This window comes from Pleurodeles waltl, chromosome 7, assembly GCF_031143425.1.
Source record: "Pleurodeles waltl isolate 20211129_DDA chromosome 7, aPleWal1.hap1.20221129, whole genome shotgun sequence".
NCBI lineage: Eukaryota > Metazoa > Chordata > Amphibia > Caudata > Salamandridae > Pleurodeles > Pleurodeles waltl.
In genome coordinates, this window is record NC_090446.1 from 1346603183 (window position 1) to 1346621349 (window position 18167).

The 18167-nt window shown below is 46.4% G+C and overlaps 1 protein-coding gene across 3 annotated transcripts in view; it reads right to left on the minus strand.

Moving 5' to 3' along the window:
- The window catches only part of DNAAF3 (dynein axonemal assembly factor 3), a 165376-nt gene that overhangs the window by 113523 nt on the left and 33686 nt on the right, over nt 1–18167 (minus strand). For all 3 annotated transcript variants that reach the window (XM_069200750.1, XM_069200751.1, XM_069200752.1), the window contains 4 exons: nt 13678–13761; nt 2453–2595; nt 1052–1145; nt 485–642 (listed from right to left, as the gene is read on the minus strand). In XM_069200750.1, the coding sequence (XP_069056851.1) occupies nt 485–642; nt 1052–1145; nt 2453–2595; nt 13678–13759 (477 nt within the window). In that variant the 5' untranslated portion in view covers nt 13760–13761. The remainder of the gene's footprint in view (nt 1–484; nt 643–1051; nt 1146–2452; nt 2596–13677; nt 13762–18167) is intronic.

An 18167-nucleotide genomic window follows, 5' to 3' on the forward strand; every position in this document is an offset into this window, starting at 1 on the left:
CTGAGGAATTGGAATATTTTATGACATTCTCTTCAGTACTTTTTCTAAACCCAAAGCAGGTAAAATAAAAGCTGCCCCCTTTTTAAAAAACAAAATCTTGGAAGAAAACACCTGTAAACCCTCCTGTAGATGGTCATGCTCACTAGCTGTAGCAGCTGGATGCAATGTTTATCTAGTATTAGAACATTTTCCAGAGTTATCTTATCTTCCCAGTCCAGAATGAATCATAATGAGGAAGAAAGGAAGATTAGTGAGGTCAAGAACAGCTTTGGGTTACCAATATAGTCACAAGTAGCAGACAGGCAGTTTGCACAAAAGTAGTAGATACAAAAACCTTTTCTCTTACATGTACATCCATTTATAGAATGGATCTCCAACACGCGACACAATGTTGGGCATTACAACGAGGAAGGATCTATCTAAGTTCTTGCACAGTACTCTGATGCATGACCCCACTTGATCAGTGCTTATCAGAAACAAATACCTTGAGGGCAGTAAGGTCAAGCAGCGGCATCTCGCAGTGCTGGAACTCCAGGTCAGTGATGTAGTCTATGAATAGGTGTGCCTTCTCCTGCAGGTAGGCTGCAGTCTGACTTCTGATCAGGCTGTTCCCGAAGAGCTCCAGGAAGGCTTCACTCTTCTCTAGGGGATGAAGAAAAGGACGTGAGAGGAAACATTTTCAGAGTCTTTGAGGAAGTTCCAGCTGATCGATTACCTGTAGTATCTAAACTTTCCAGCTGCAGCATGTGACTTTTTTTTAATGTTGGATTATATCGAACCAGTGCAAACAACAAGGAAAACTCCAAGGATTCAATAAAGGATTCAATAAAGTTAAATACAAAACCCCAAAAACAACAATAGACCCTGTATCCAGTTCTAACATGCAACTGAAATCACCTGAGATTTTCTTCAAAGTGTCCAAAAATATATGTGCTAGCAACCTGAGCCAGTAGAACCAACCACTATTAACTGCTGGATATGCAAATGGGAGGACCAGGACCACAATGTTTTCCAGCAATGGCCTAGGGAATAATGAGCCACATCCGCTTACCTTGCAGGCCCATCTGCTGAGGGCTTTCCAAGGCCAGTGTGAGAAAGAGCAGCTGCCGCCCCAGGACTTCAGCGTTGTTCTCCACAATATAAAACTGAGACACACAAACAGAAATGGTTATTAGTCCACAGAACTGTCAGCAAGAATGTTCTAGAAATATCATCGAAAGGGGAAAAAAAACCTTTTCGGATAGAGAGGAGGATAATTTTTTGCGAATTTACCACAATTCTTGGACAAATGACTAAATACGCTCAGTTTTATGTAATTTACACAGATGTTACCCAAAGCAGAGATCAAAACAAGACTATCAAACAAACTGTACCCTATAACACTAAGTTGACAAATCAACATGGTAAGAATGCATATGCAACAAAAATTAGCTTCTGCTTTCAAATGACATCAGTAAATCTTAACTCAGACCTTGTGGTAAACATCAAAAAGTTAAACATGCTTAACTACATCTGTTAATAATATCTACTTATGTCTCAGAATAGAAGGCACTATCAAAAGAATCTCTTTGGCCACGTGGTAGAAACTAAAAGTGTCATCTTAAAATATATTCTGATATATGTAATAAATAAGGTTAACAATGGCTTACAGACCTAAAATATATACTATATAACACGGAGTAAAAAAAATCTAGACCCCGAAAAACATTCATACCTAATGATGTTTGTTGTGGAAAATATATAATTGCTTGGTCTAATTTTTACTCTACTTTTATGAAGATTACAGTTTTATTTAGAACAATTAAACACCAGGTTTAAGTGATTTTGGACCCAAAACAATTGTGAGCAGGTACAAACTGAAAGTAGAAGAAGAATAGTGTGCAAGTTTACTTGTGGAGATAAGTAAGGACAATGATTGTAAACATATACAGAACACATTATTTGACAACGAGATCTAGATCCGTATTTCTCGTCTATTCTCCCACTATTAACAATTGTTACCAAGCTGTAACATTATTTGATATCATCTAAATTCAGAGGTTGAGAAGACAAAAATCATATACAATTGTATTTTTTCTAAATGGATTTAAAACCTCTAAGGAATTTTATATTCTTTAGTCTTGTTTGAGTTTGGAAAATCTAATAAAATGTTGTTGGTGTTTCATCACTAAGTAAAATATACTTTAAACAATAATAGAAGATAAACAAATCACGAGAAGATTGTGCCAAATCTAATGTATGACTAGTCCCAGCTCATATTACATAATCATTACCCAAAGCAATGTACTAAATAAAGCACTTTTTTGTCATTTTCATATTGACTATATATTGAGTCACTTAACAGGACTTTCACACACCCTGTGTTTCCATAAACACTTAAAAAGGTTAAGTTTTACACTCAACTCATCCTACAACAAAAGAGTTACATGGCTTCCAGGTCTAAGAGCCTTACATTTAGCTGCCTTTGTGGCCAGCGGTGGGCCTGGCAGATGGTTTTCAGGAGATGCCGACCATCTCCGCTCCCCACCAGCAGCATGTTCAGTTCAGGGGTGCCATCCTCTAAGCAATGCATGTGTTCCATAGAGCTCCCAAGGCCTAAGAGGAAGTAAAGAGTGAGACTTTATTGCATTTGAACGTATTCATAGCAAAAGTACCTAGAAACAACAGTGAATTGTAAACTTTGTATGGAGAGGATACACCGTTAAGAGTACATGAGCACTGGAGATGTCAGCATGCAAAACAGGAAGCTGCTACCCACCTCCCCTCAGCCCACTGTGGCATTAACTTTGGCCATACTGCCAGAGTTACATACTGTCTCTCACCTGCCCATTATGACATTATCCATGGTTATCACTACGCCCACAGAAAACCAAAAGGTACCCGGACACAGAGACTTTAAATGTCCTACAATATAGGTTTTAGTTTTAGTAGGGTTACAACCAACCATACATGGTAATGTAAGAGGCCTCACATAATAAGTTTATGTTCTTTAATCCAAGTTCCTGTTTTCACTTCCTGCCAAGAGAGCGGCAACCGCAAGATTGACACCGGGAATTTGCTGTACTTAATTGCTTTGCTTACCCGCCGCTATAGACATACTCAATTTTCTAACAATCCCATCCCTTCCGCCATGAATAACTCTGGACAGATGTACCACTTCGGGACCCCCTCCTGGAATCTAGAATTGGGCCTCATCAGATAGCTGGCTAACATGGTGCAATTAGGTGAACTATACAGTACCACCCTACAATACATAACTGCGAAGGTGATGATAGGATCATCTTTGTTATTGTTCTCACACACTTTACATGGGAAAAACATTGTCCCTTGTGACACATTTGTCTAGAAATCTCTCAAATAAAGAGGAAATAGACAAACAATCCGGATCATCTTAGGTTAGAGAACAAAATTATGAAAAAAATATCCATGGAATTTTTCAAACACATAGAAGACCAGAAAAGCTACAGTAAAGCCACACTTATGGAAGGAGCTAAAGGAAATTGAAGTGAGATCAGTGAGTTAAGCATGGTTGTTAGTTATCTGAAGGACATTGAGGATTGGATCTCAAACATACTGGAACAAATATGGTTGTGCACTGCTGCTTAAATAAACAAAATATTATTCTTTAAGACACCCAGGGAGATTTTGAGAACAGGGCAACAGGAAACATTTGCATAATGGGTTGCTGCTTATACAAGAAGGAAGAAGACATCAAAGTATATATCTAAGAAATATTAGCCAAGATACTTGGAACCTGGGACAATGCGAATGGATCAGACTCACAGGGTGACACTCATGGAAACCCAAGATATTTACCCTAGCTGTAATGACTAGGTTAATATTTTGAAATAGAAGTAGAGATTATGCACAACAGAAGATAGAAACGTCCGCTTCTGCCGTCAGAGGGTCCATCTACACCAGGGCCTCAAAAAAGGAAGGCATTCTGACTAATCACAGAAAAGATAGCTGATGACATGAGAGGAGGAGAAAAGTGGAGAGTGCCAACCAAAAAAAGATCAAGGATGCCACACAGATGTTCTAGACATATCTCCAAGCAAAGAGAGACAGCTCCAGAGACTCCAGTATCTACTGGGAAAGTTCAGTGAAAGAACATGATTGTACATGATAACACTGCAGAAGGCAGAAGGGGCTTTCATAAATATGTTTTTACCATGCTCATAGCCTACTTGTATTTCCCTCCTCAACACAAATGCCCAAAATGCTTTTGTACCCACAGTAGCTTGTTCCCATAAATAAAATACTCTCTTGGTATGAAGGAACATGCATTCACCTGAGAAGCAAGAACACATTTATTTTTTAAAAAAATGAAAGATATAATTACCCCTTGAAAACCACAGAATATGTCTGTAGGTCATGGGATCAGTTTGCTGAGATTTGAGCTAGACTTTTCAACCTTGCCTGGGACTGACAGTTTTCTCTTTGATTCCTGACCTCACAATATTAAAACACCTCCACTAAAAATAAGCTGGCCTAAAATAATAAGAGGAAGAAAATTAAATGTAGCTGGGTGAAAGGGCATAGGCTGCAGGCCCAGAGTTAAAATAATGTGCCCATGTAAATGCTAAAATAAGCCAATGACAAGTTCTAATTTTGTTTGATTGAGGCAAAGCACCATTCCTGAAGGAATGTGTGAAGCATAGTTGAAGAAACAGCACAAATGAACCCAGTAAAGAAACAATAAGTAAGACGTGAAGAAAATAAAAAGGCAGTTTCATTAAAACCACACTTTCAAAATGAAAAAAACAATTAGGATCAACATGTACCTTTTGTTTGATACCAAATGTTTACGTTTAATAGAAACCCAAATCCTGAATGTCACCTTTAAGATGGTAAGGCAAAGAAAACAACATTCAGGATAGACAGACTCCCTTGAAACATGTTGACTGTATATACACCCAATGGTAACTCTAAGTGTGACATTCAGAAAGTAAATCTTCAGGGGAAAAGGTTAATTCTGAAAATTAGTCTTGGACTAGGGCCACCTCATGGGTCAGAATGGCACAGGAGGCAATGAAGGGGTAACTAACAAAGCAGGTTTATTAAGGAAACAATTAAAGGTTCTAAAATGGTAATGAGTGAAAGGTTTGCCGCTCTGGGTCGAGTTCATTATACCAAAGCAAGCTGGGCCTCTAGTTTACCCTACTGAGAGTCCATAGAGAAACAGTGGGAGGCAGATATAAGGAGTGGGATATAGTGGTATCTCATCCAAAAAGGGTCTTGCAAAACTCCAGCTTTAAGAATATTAAATTCTACCTGTTGCATAGGGGATATCTCACTCCGGCAAACTTAAAGTGTTATTATCCCTCAGCGCAGATCACTTGTCTGCGCTGCCTCTTCATGGGAGCAGACTTATGCCACATGCTATGGTCCTGCCCCTCACTGCAACATTATTGATCCTTCATTCATGACGCACTCCCAAAGATGACAGCCCTTCCAGGCTTGCAAACGTGGGAGGCCAGCACCCTGGGTATCTTCAGGCGCAAAAAGAGCCATAGGGTTTGCACTCGTTTTGCAATCCTGGCACTTCTGCTAGCCATCTGCACACTCACACTGCACTGGCGCTCGGCCGTGGAGGCCAGGACGGGGGCTGTGTGCAGATGACGAGCTACTGAAGAAAAGGTGCTCCACAGTGAGGTACTGCGGGGCCTCCAAAAGCGGCCATTCTCGCACCAATGGGCCACAATCCTCGCACACTTTTAACAACCCATGCGTGATGACACCAGGCCACCTTAAACAACTGAAGGCTGACCAACGCACACTGTGCCCTTCCTACCCCCGCGGTGTCTGACAGCATCACGACTGCGCGTTACCCTTCTCTTTTGTGCATGCCTTTCTCCTAGTTCCATGACTTACATAGTAGCACCAAGATCAGCTCCAAACCCTGGTGCATAGCATGACCTTCTACCCCTGCACCTCCCCCGGTGATGACACCACCGGCGGATCCTTATTGACTATATCTCATTCAGTAACTACCACAACTCTGCTATACCAGACTATACTGTACGTAACCCAGAACTCTATACTACTTTTACCGCCCTAGTTTTTTCCCTGTTCGAGATACCCACTGTCAACCATATATCCATAACTCCACACCAATCGTTCAGCTGCACACTTACAAGATTTTGTTGGATAACTGACATGTTGTAGATGTTTGTAGGCTTCACAATCTGTATCATACAACAGTATACAAGATGATGCAGACTGTACTGTACACAAAACGATGTGGTGATATGCTGACTGTGGTGTAAATCTTTTTTGTTCTTAATAACAAAATAAACATATGTTAAAAAAAAAAAAAAAAAAAAAAAGAGTCCATAGAAAAAGTTATGTGGGTCTACCTGGCAACAGGATACAACTAGAAACAGGATGAAGTTCCATAATGAAACTCAAAGATAAACAGTTAGCATATTGTCTAGCTCAAAGGTCAGTGTCAACAAGAACACTTTTGGGGAAATTGTGGCTTCTTGTATCGCTTCAGACTTTCCAGTCCATGATGCCTTTTCTCATATAGTCAAAATACAATGGTATAGGCAACACAGAAAAAATAACTAGGGGACTCTTCCACTCCCAGTCTTCTTATCTTAAGGATAAATGGGCCATTGAGTACCATTTTCAAGATTTCCTTTTCTTAGCCTTCTCATCGAAAGAGGATTGTGAGGAAGGGCATTCCTCACTGGAACAATCAGTCATTGTAGCACAATGCGATGGCAACAATGTTTCTATTGCAGGGGCTGCCTATCGAACTACAACGCCATTCCTTCGCTTTACAATTTCTGATTTGAAGATACTTAAATTGAAATAAACCTCAAAGGGCCTACTGATAAGTAGACTGCATAGATATCAGATCAGCAATCATATAGCTGCGGGGGGGCATGTCCAGCAAGGTGGCCATTCGGTCATACTAACTCAGTGCTCTCAGACCGCCAACACTATCCTCCACAATCCTGCCCATCCTGAAGGGCATCTCAGCCCCAAAATCCCTGCAGAACACCTTTGAGTCCAGTGGAGGAGTTGTGGGCCGGCTCAAGCCTCAAGCGACCTCCAGATCTGCAGATGGCAGAGAGAAGAGGAGGCCTGGAATCTCGGGCCTAGTCACGAGGTGTTGCTGCTGGGTCCCAGACAGAGGTAGTGTGACTTGCCTGCAAGGGTGGAGATTGCAGGGGGCCGCCAAGGTGATGAGAAGAGCCAGAGGAGAACCACTACGTGGAGTCTCCTGTGGCAGCCCTGCCCTGCACCTGCAGACCTCGCCTTCCTGCCTGCGGTGCCCTACCCAACTGGTATATTCAGCCTGTGGGGTAGCTGGCCTACGGGTGACCTGGAGATCGGCACTGTGCCTGGAGGGGTCACAGACCAGGCTATGAGGTGGCACCTGTGGCCACGCTAAGGAGCCAGCACACGAGGGGTGGGAGGCTGCACTGTGGATGTCTTCCCGCTACCTCCCTCAGCTGACCAGAGCAGATCCTGAGTAAGTATTGCCCCCCCAGGATTTTCAGAGGTAACCAAGGGGGGCTTCTCTCTCCTCACCCCCACTCTACCTGTGGAGGGGATGTTGCGGCATGGAACCCATAGCGGTAGTCAAGTGACAGAAGGCACAGTAAGGAGATAGGGATTGTGTGGCCCGGTGAAGGCAGTGGGGACACGAGGCACGGGGGCACCCCTAAGACTGCGATGCGCTTCTGAACGCTGGGCCTGCCACTCGGATGACTTTTGGCAGGCAATACTTGTGACCATAGCATTGGCCCGGGCCGGTTTGGGACACCTGCACTCCCCCTCTGGACTCCGTGGGGTTAGCAACCAGCCCCTGCCAGTGGGGAGAGACCGGTGAGTGCTAATAAATGTGGAGGGAGAGGGGGAAGAAGGGTGTGCCTCCCCAACAGAGACTGTGTCAAAAACACAAATCACCCCTAAGTGGATGGCCGCTGGGGGACTGCATTTGGGCCAGACGGTCTGCAGCACTCGGCATCCCGGTCTGAGGACTCGCAGGACTGTTGGGTAGCACCCTAGTGATTGAGAGACGTGTACCTGCTGCCACCCCACCACCCACATCTAATAGTGGGGCTCTCCCCTTGCAGGGGTTGCAGCGGACCAGCTGCCTAGTGCTGACGGGGGCCCAGCGAGTATACATCTCCGCTGATACTCTACGCTGAAGAGATTGACTGTAGACCTACTATCGGGAAACCGCCATTGTTGGAGACAAAAAGGCGCAGCCTGCACAACAAACCACTATGGACCAGTTCATGACACAGGGCACAGCAGGCTGCTCAAAGACAGCAGAGCTGGACGGGCTGCAAACACCACAGGGTCCCACGGGAGCACAGATCCTGGAGGCCATCCAAACCTCAAGCATGCCAGTCCTGGCCAAAATAGAGGCCATGGCCATAGACATGAATTTGCTGCACACTGACGTCCACAAAGTGACGGAAAGCACAGTTGCAACATAAAAACATGCTGGCGAGCTCCAGAAGGAGATGAAGGCTCATAAAGCTACTTTGACTGCTTTGGAGGCTCAAATGTAGAAGCTGGAATCAAGAGCAGAGAATGCACAGGGAAAGGCCCGCAGATGCAACTTGTTTCGTAGGGTTCCCAGAAAAGACCGAGGGCACAGACCCGGAGCGGTTTCTTGAGGAATGGATCAGAACCGAGCTGTCCTTATTCTTTCTGGTGGAACAGGCCCACAGTTCTCTGTCCCCCGCCACCACCGGGGGGAATCCCAAGGACCATCATAGCAAAGTTACTCAGTTAGAGTCCGGGATGCCATCTTACAAGGGGTGCGTAAGAAAGGAAATCTTACTTTTGAGATCCATGTGCCAAGATATTCCCGGACTACACATGGCTAGTCCAGCAGCAAAGACAGTCCTTTGGTGGAGTCAAACAGAAAATGAGGGCGATGGGACTCCAATACATGCTCCTTTACCCAGCCAAACTTCAGGTACTCCAGCATGGCTGCTCTCACTTCTTTGTGACCCTGGAGGATGCATGTGACTGGCTGGAGTTTAGCTGAGACGGCAAGCTTGGACAGGTAAACTGGGTGGCTGCTGACGATGGGACCTGGGTGGTGCCGTGGTCCAGAAGGAGAGGCAGAGGAAAACAGAGATCCATCTCCGGAGCCAGAGCAGTGGTGAGCAGGCAAGGAACACTGGATCTGCAGCAGAAGAGACAGGACCAGGAGCAGGCAAGGGCTCTGGTTGAGTCGGTCATGTCTGCTGATTCAGTCGGAAGTGGCTCTGATCTGGTGGAGGGGCCTCTGCATCCAGACACCGTCTCAACTGTGTCTTGTTGCTGGGCCAGGGCAAGCTCTTTGTCCCCTAAGAACAGACAAGGGTAACATTGTATGCAGAATATCCTTTTGTTGAAGCACTAAGCCGTGCAGTTCTGACTCAGTATTATAAAAGGGGGACATGGGGGACTCAGCAGGGGGTGGGCAGCATACTGGATAGGTTTTGTAAGCAGACCTGAGGGGTGACTCTGCTTGTGTTCTCATATGGAATGTGAGGGGAGTAGGTAAAGACCTAAGGGTATACACATAACCATGTTAGAGGAGACCCACTTGACAGACGGGGAAGCACAGAAATTCCAATAGTCGGGTCAGCTGTACTCTTCGACCTACTACTCCAATGCAAGGGGGGTTTCCACCTGGGAGGCACCCATCTACCCGCTTCAGCTGCTTGGTCATACAGCTGATGTGAAGGGGAGATATATTCTATTATATCCTATTACACTGCTGGATGAATGGGGTAGAATTGTGCCTCCTCAATGTCTATGCTCCCAGCACGGATAATGAGGGGTTTATCGCATCCCTAGAGGATATACCTTTTAACTATGTAGCCATGTCCATTGTCTGGGGAGGAAACTTTAATTGTGTCCTTGATGGCATGTTAGATAGACACCAGCTCCGGTTGGGGACAAAGCCTGGCATGACGACCAGGCTGACTGAGGCCATGCATATGCTATAATGTATAGACATATTGTGGGAGTTATACCCGATGGCGACACGTTCTATTATTCCCCCACGCATCGCATACGCAGCAGGCTGGATCGGTTTCTTATGACCACAGAAGGGGACTTAAATATCAGGGAGGTGGAATATCTGGTGCGGCGGTTTCTCTCGGACCACGCACCCCTGCTTTTGCTTTGCGACATGAGCAGACACAGACCTTTGTGGAGACTCAAGCCTGAGTCGTTGAGCGACCCTGATACAATTGGTACTGCAGGACTACTTTGACAATAACTGGAACTCCACACAGACAAGGGAGGTAGAGTGGGTCTCCCTTAAGGTGGTGGTATGGGGAGAAAGCCTTGGAAAAGTATACAGCACCCAGAGGCGCTGTTGAAGGGGGAGCCCTGGCTGACCCAGCTCCAGCAACAGACTTTAGGTGAAGGGGATGGAGAGGGGAGTTCACTGAGGCACACAGGACGGTAGCTGAAATCTGGGATTGGCGGGACAGACATGTTAGACTAGACAACTGCCAGAGGCCGCAAAGGGAGGGAGATTGGTCAGGCTGCATGTTGGTCCCTGAAAAGGAAGCGACCTCCCCCAGTGATCCTCATCTTGGCGGGGGAGGATGTACGGGCGATCATGGGCCAAGCTGCAATTAACCAGGTACCCAGAGACCATTTGGCCAAGGTATATGTAGCAACCCGGCAGGATGACACGCATGAAATGGTGGAGGTTCTCTGTGGTATTGTGCTTCCCTGACTGACGGATGATGATAGGGAAGACCTGGATGAAGAAATCCAAATTGAAGACTTATGGGGCACCCTCCGGGCCATGGCTAGGTGGAAATGCCTGCGCCCAGACTGCCTCTCAGTGGAGTTCTTCAGGTCTACTCGGCCAACCTCCTCCTTCAGCTATTGGACACCCTCTGGGAGGCTACGATAGTTGTTAGGCTACCATACCATATGGGAAGGCACTTATAATCATGGAATTGAAACCTGGTAGGGATCCGCATGATCCGGGTTCATACCGCCTACCGTCTATGCTCAGTGTAGATGCTAAGCTGCTGGTGAAGGTCTTGGCGATGCAACTATGTTAGGTGACGACCCGATTAGTCCACACTAACCAATACAGGTTTATGCCTGGTAGGGCACCCATATGAACCTCCTGATGCTTTCACATATCCTCCATGCCATGAGATCTGCAGGAGAAGAGGCCACACTGGTGGCTTTGGATATCGAAAAAGCGTTTGATACCTTGTGCTGGACATATCTATAGGAAGTCCTTCGGAGAGTGGGATTAGGTCTATGATATTAGGCTTTGGTACGCCTGTTATATACGGCACTCAAAGCGAGGGTGCACAGTGGCCAAATAATATCTGAGGCCTTCCATATCCAGAGGAGTACACAACAGGGTTTACCCCTATCCCCACTCCTCTTCACCCTGGTGATGGAACCCCTGGCGATCTATCTGAGTGAGGAGCTTGCCAGTTGTGGAATATGGGTGATGGAGATGACTCAGGTAGTGTCCATGTATACGGACGACACACTTTTCTACGTGTCAGATCTGGGTCATACAGTCCTGCAGTTGCTGCAGTACATGACAGATTTTGGGAGTATATCAGGCCTCTAAATTAACTGTCATAAGACAGTATTGTTTCCCATGGCATCATTGGCCTGGAGACCAACAGCAGACCTCCCAGCAGTGGGACTCACTTGGGAAACCAGTAATTTCTACTATCTTGGGATACAAGTGACTCACGATGACTGTATGCAGTACAACCTGAATATGGGACATACTGTACAGGACCTCAGTCATTCGGTGACATTTTAGAATTCCCTGCCGCTGCCCGTAATGGGGAGGATGGCTCTGCAAAATGCTACTCCTACCACGATGCCTGTACGTTATGCAGAATTAATTTTGTGCCCTGCCGGCTACACTCTTCAGGCAACTGGATGCGTTTTTGGTCTCACTCGTCTGGGCTGATAAACGAAGCAGGGTTATATTGGAGATTTTCAATTGAACATAGAGGACGGAGGCCTCGGTCACCCAGACCTCCAACTATACTATTTAGTGGGATTACTTCAATATGCGGTGATGTTGTTCAAGAAGGAACCCAACTGGGAAAAGAAGCTACTGGCGGGGCTGGTGCCTGAGGTTGGCCTCCCGAAATTCTTTATTGGTGGGCGTAGAACTCCGCCGAGCACCCCTTATATTGTGTCCCAGGTGACATCTGCTTGGGAAAGACCGGTGACGAGCATCCTGAGATACAAGCCGTATTCACGGCTCCTCCCAATATGGTGGCTTGCCCCTTTATACATCTGAAGGCTTCAATGGATGTTCGGAAATGGATCAATAGGAGCTGTCAGACGGTGGGCGACCTTTACCTGAACAGCATCTTTTGACACTCACCAAAGCAAACAAACTGTTTGGCATAGCTCCGGGAAGGTACCTGCCATATGCTGCAATATTGCGCATGGCTGGCGTGCTGTGGACCAGCTTTCCTGATAAGTCGGCAGAGTCCCAGGTGCTGAAGGTCTTCCTGGACTCAGGCTTTCCGCAAGGGCCTTATCTCCCGACTATACTCTGCCCTGAAGAGCAATAGGCAGATAGACATAGCCAAGACCTGGCAAAGGATAGACAATGACCTTGACACCACACTCACAGATGGTGAGTGAAAGCGCGCCAGGGCACAGGTGCGGGGAACTGCCAGCAATGCCCGATCTAAGCTGACTCAATCCTACTACTTGCACAGAGCTTATATGATCCCACAGAAACTGAGCAGGATATATTCTACATGGTTGGCTGGTGGTGCACCATGTGGTGAGTCCCCTGCCGATTATATCCACATTACCGGGAGATGCGGGGTGCTACATCCATATTGGATGCAAGTCATAGATTCAGTGACCCGGATAATTGGATCCTGTATTACCTGGACAGCTCGTCATTGCCTCCTGGGCCTACTACCGCTCCCCAAGGAAGGCGGTAAAATGAGCTACTGATTCGCTCTCCTCTGCTTGGTGCTGTTCAGGTGCTGCATCACCATTCACTGTCCAAGAGCGGCGCCCAAACTCATGATAAGTGGAGGACAGACATTCTTGAATGAGCGGTGGCAGAAAGGGTGTGCCTGCAGAGCATCCCCAAGGATGAACTTGCGGAGAGGGACCTTGAGAGATGGAATGAGATGGTGGATCGGTTGGAGGGAGAACGGGAGAAGGGGGAGGGGAACACACATGAGGGACACCCAGACTGGCACTCCCTCCCAACCCCCGTTAGAAGCTACACAGGTCGGTACACCTAATGGGGTCCTCCCTTAAGCAGTACGTGGACCGTGGGCTGATTGACCAAAGGATGTTGTCTCAGGGTGTGAGTGTGAAGTGGTGGGCACAGGAGCACAGTTGGATCCCCCTGCACTGGGGCCCTTTGTTCCCCACCATGTCACTTTATGCCCCCTGCAGGGAATACAGGCCCCTACTGTAGGGATCTCCTGGTGGGTGGTGGCTCCCTCCACCACCTTGCCTTTCACAGTATTCAGTGCCTAAATAATGCATGTTGTATACATGCTGCACTGTGGACGGAGTGGAGGAGCAGCTTTGATAACACTGCACGTGTGTTATTCATGCCTAGATCCACAGTATGAAAGTAGTCAAGTAGAGATGAATAGTGGCAGTCTTATAAAAGGAAAAGAGATCTCAAACTAGGAGCAAAGATATATCACTTACATTTCATCTGAAGATCAAGAGCTGGCGAGAAGCCCCACCACGTTACTGCTCCAAAGCCCTCTCCTGTTCCTGTGGCTGTCATTTCTGAAATCAAGAAGAAAAAGAAAGGCTGTGTTTTACTATTACGAGTAGATTACAGCAGATTCTGGTGGTAAGCATGTAAGCCAACTTCCTCTTACTTATTAGATAGAAAAAGAGAACTGTTTACGGAAAACATCAGCAGAAAAATGTCATCTTGCCTATGCCATCAGAGGCAAGAGAGATTTAGAGCACTTCAGACATCGAATAATAATGTTAAGGATTGGTGTTAAAAGGTTTACATTTACAATATTATGGGGGTCATTACGATCTCGGTGGGTTTCCCCGCCGAGATCTGCGCTGACGGTCGACAGAAGACCACCAGCGCGAAGAACCCCCTGCTGACCACATAAAGAACATCCAGCTGGGCCAGCGGGCCGAAATAGTGTTTCTGCCTGCCGGCCCAGCTGGAAACAGGGCCTGAACATGGACGCCGGCTCCAAATGGAGCCGGCGGCAATGTGGCAGGGCGGCAGGTGCAGCAGCACCTGTCGAGCATTTCACTGCCCGTAATTCGGGCAGTGAAATGTGCGATGGGGCTGCGCATGGGGGCCCGAGTCACTCATTCCACTAGGCTGGTGGAATATGACTCATTATCGGGAGGGCAGCGCTGCTTGTTGGATCTGAAACACTGCCAGGCTGCCTGGTGGCGGGAGCCTGACGGTGGCGGCGTTTCATCCGTGGTGGTTCAGCCACGTTAGTAATATGGTGGTCTGGACCACCATGCTGTTGGCGGCAATTACCGCCCCCGCCGGCATGGCAGTCCAGACCGCCATGTTCATTATGAAGGCCTTAGTTTTTCTATGGGGTGAACTATCTGAAACCACTGGTGAATCCCTCATTGTATTGTGAAACCATGTTTTCCAAACTGCAACATTGGTTCAGGACCATAGAAGGTAAAATTAAAGGGAGCTCATGTTACATTTTTAGGGTCTCATCACAAAGATTCCTAGAACACGACGAAATACACTCACATGCAAATGAATACATTTAACTTTAAACCAATTCACAAATATTGTCATTTTTATATCAGCTGCTCATACATACATAAGCATTGCACTGCGGAAAATACACAAGGTAATATCTGTAACTAAACAATAAAATGATTCTGATAGATACTTCTAACCACTTATTCCTCACCTTGTCAATATCCACAGGCACCTGACTGGATCTGATTTTTTTCTGCCAAAACACTCTCTCCTGCACTCTGGCAGGTGGTGCTGTCTAACTGTGTGGAGACATCGTATCTCTTCTGGAAGTGACGGCAAGAGGTGTATATATGAACTACCCCTACACGATAACAGCGGTTTCTTCTTTTCCGTGTCCTTCGACACGGATCTGGAGCTCTTGCTCCCAACTTTGTTCTTTTCACCAACACCATAATTGCAAGACAGCGTGCTAGGGAAATGTCCCCCCGAACACCACTGGGTGCAAACCCTACTGATAATCTCTGTTATGAGTAAGGAGTGAGAGGTAAAACTAAAGTTGCTGAACACAAAAAGCAAGATAGGTCATGCTCTAAACAGTGGACCTTCTACTTCTCCACGTCCTGGGTCTGCTCGAGGTCCTGGGTGAAGTTGCTGTCCAAGGTTAAGTCAAAGAACAAGTTGCGGAACAAGTTCCAACACATGCACAATATCTCCAATTGGGAGTTGTCCCCGTCCCACCACCCTGCACTAGAAAGAAATCGCACACTCAACGCTCCAATGGCCTGACTCTACTGCCATTGTCAGACTCCAACTCTGTTCCAAAGCTGGTTCTGGTTCGTCCCTTGATTAAAGGGCTGTCATTCAAGTCCCTTTCAAGGCCTTTCACTCCCCCCTCACGTTCCATCTGTTTCTGTTCAGGCTTCAGCAAAGTATGCTTCTGTTCTTGCGTAAAAGTCCAGTCATTACTGGCCATAAGGGCCATAAAGAAGAGTCCAGACGAGAGAGGTATGGGGTGCTACTCCAGCTATTTTTTGGTGCCCAGAAAAATAGAGTGATCTGAGGCTAATTCTAGATCTTTGACCATGAGGTAGGACAAGTTCAAGATGCAGACACCCTTGAAGCCCTGGATCCAGGGGACTGGATGGTGCCCTTGAACTTGCAAGGCCCTTACTTTCAAGTGGCCATCAAGTAGTCCCACAGATGTTCCTTCAGTTCACGATGGGGGTCGGAGCATTACCAGTTTACTGTTCTACCCTCCGGACTCACCTCAGTTACATGAGCATTTACAAAGATGATGGTGATAGTCACGGTCCATTTGTGCAGATGAACGAGTTACTTACCTTCGGTAACGACTTTTCTGGTGGATACATTAGCTACCTGTGGATTCCTCACCTGATGAATACTCCCATGGCGCCAGCATTTGACGGAAATCTTCTTACTAGTCTCTGCACGTCGACGAGGACGTCACTCTAGCCCACGCGACGCCGTCTGACGTCATACAGGCAATAAGAAGTCCTCGCCGACGTGCCGATGACAGTACCAACATTTTTTACGTGCATGAGAATAATAATAACCCAATGCAATGAAAGAGCAAAGCAACATCTCTTAATATTGTAAATCACACAACATGGGAATAAAATAGGTGTAGATTTAATATAACCTTTTTTTTTTCTTTTTTTTTTTTTTTTTTAAACAAATAAATATATTTATACATACGAATCATGTATATACCCAATATATATATAGATTTATATATAAATATACACATATATACAAATATCATACATGCAAAATGTATTGCAACTTTGAAGACCAAAAGGAGCACACTCAAGGATTGCTTGGAGAGACCAAAAAGGGAACGGGGAGGCGGGTGGGACCGTGAGGAATCCACAGGTAGCTAATGTATCCACCAGAAAAGTCGTTACCGAAGGTAAGTAACTCGTTCTTCTGATGGATACAACTACCTGTGGATTCCTCACCTGATGAATAGAGTCCCAAAGCAGTACCACGCCCGGCGGTGGGTGCCTAAATGGTCAAACCAAGAAATCCTGCAGCACTGACCGTGCAAAATGACCGTCCCTTCTGACCTCAGAGTCCAAACAGTAATGTTTCACAAAAGTGTGAAGGGACGACCAAGTTGCGGCCTTGCAGATGTCGACCACAGGAACACCCCTGGCCAAGGCCGAAGAGGCCGACTTAGCTCTGGTGGAGTGAGCTCTAATGCCCTCAGGCGGATCCTTCTTTGCCAAAGAGTAACAGATTTTAATGCAAAGAACAACCCACCTGGAGAGTGTTCTTCTTGTGGACTGCCTTTCCTCTCCTCTTGCCCACGTATCCGACAAATAGCTGATCCTCCAGCCTGATATCCTTCATTCTGTCGATATAGAAGCTCAACGCCCTTTTTGGGTCCAGGCGATGTAGTCTTTCTTCCTCCTTTGAAGGATGAGGCGGAGGATAAAACGTGGACAAAGTGATTGTCTGAGCCAAATGGAAGGGTGAAACAACCTTCGGAAGGAAAGCAGCCTTGGTCCTCAACACCACCTTATCCCCATAAAACGTTATATAAGGGGGTTTAACCGATAAGGCCTGCAACTCACACACTCTCCTTGCAGATGTTATAGCTACCAGGAATACTGTTTTAATAACCAAATACCTTAAGGGGCAAGAATGCATAGGCTCAAAAGGGGACCCCATAAGGAAAGTCAGGACCAAGGACAAATCCCATTGAGGCATAACGAATGGTTTTGGAGGATATTGATTCAGAAGACCTTTCAAGAATCTGAGAACAATAGGGGATTTAAATAACGATGGTTGGTCTGGAAGACAAATGAAGGCTGACAAGGCCGACAAATAACCCTTAATGGTAGCTACTGCACAACCTTTCTGCGCTAGAGACAGTGCAAAAGACAAAACATGTGACAGATGAGCATGTAAGGGATCAATCTGTCTCTCTCCACACCACATAACAAATTTAGACCACCTATTAGCGTAGATAGATTTAGTGGAGTGTCGCCTGGCCGCTAAGATAACATCCACTACATCAGGCGGGAGAGAGAAGGAACTCAGGTTGCCCTGTTCAATCTCCAAGCATGTAGGTGCAGACTCTGGAGGTTGGGGTGTAAAACCTGCCCCTGCGACTGCGAGAGGAGGTCTGCCCTGAGAGGGAGACGGAGCGGAGGGCACAGTGAGAGTTGGAGAAGGTCGGAGTACCATACCCTCCTTGGCCAATCCGGAGCTATTAAGATGACTTGGGCCCGGTCTTAGCGAATTTTCCTCAACACTCGAGGAATCAAGGGTATGGGGGGAAACGCGTAAAGCAACTGGTCGCACCAGGTTATCTGAAACGCGTCCCCCAACGCTCCCTGCATCGGATACTGGAGGCTGCAGAATAACGGGCAATGCGCGTTCTCCCGAGTGGCAAACAGATCTATCCGAGGAAACCCCCACATCTGGAAGATTAAACAGACTTGATCTGGATGGAGAC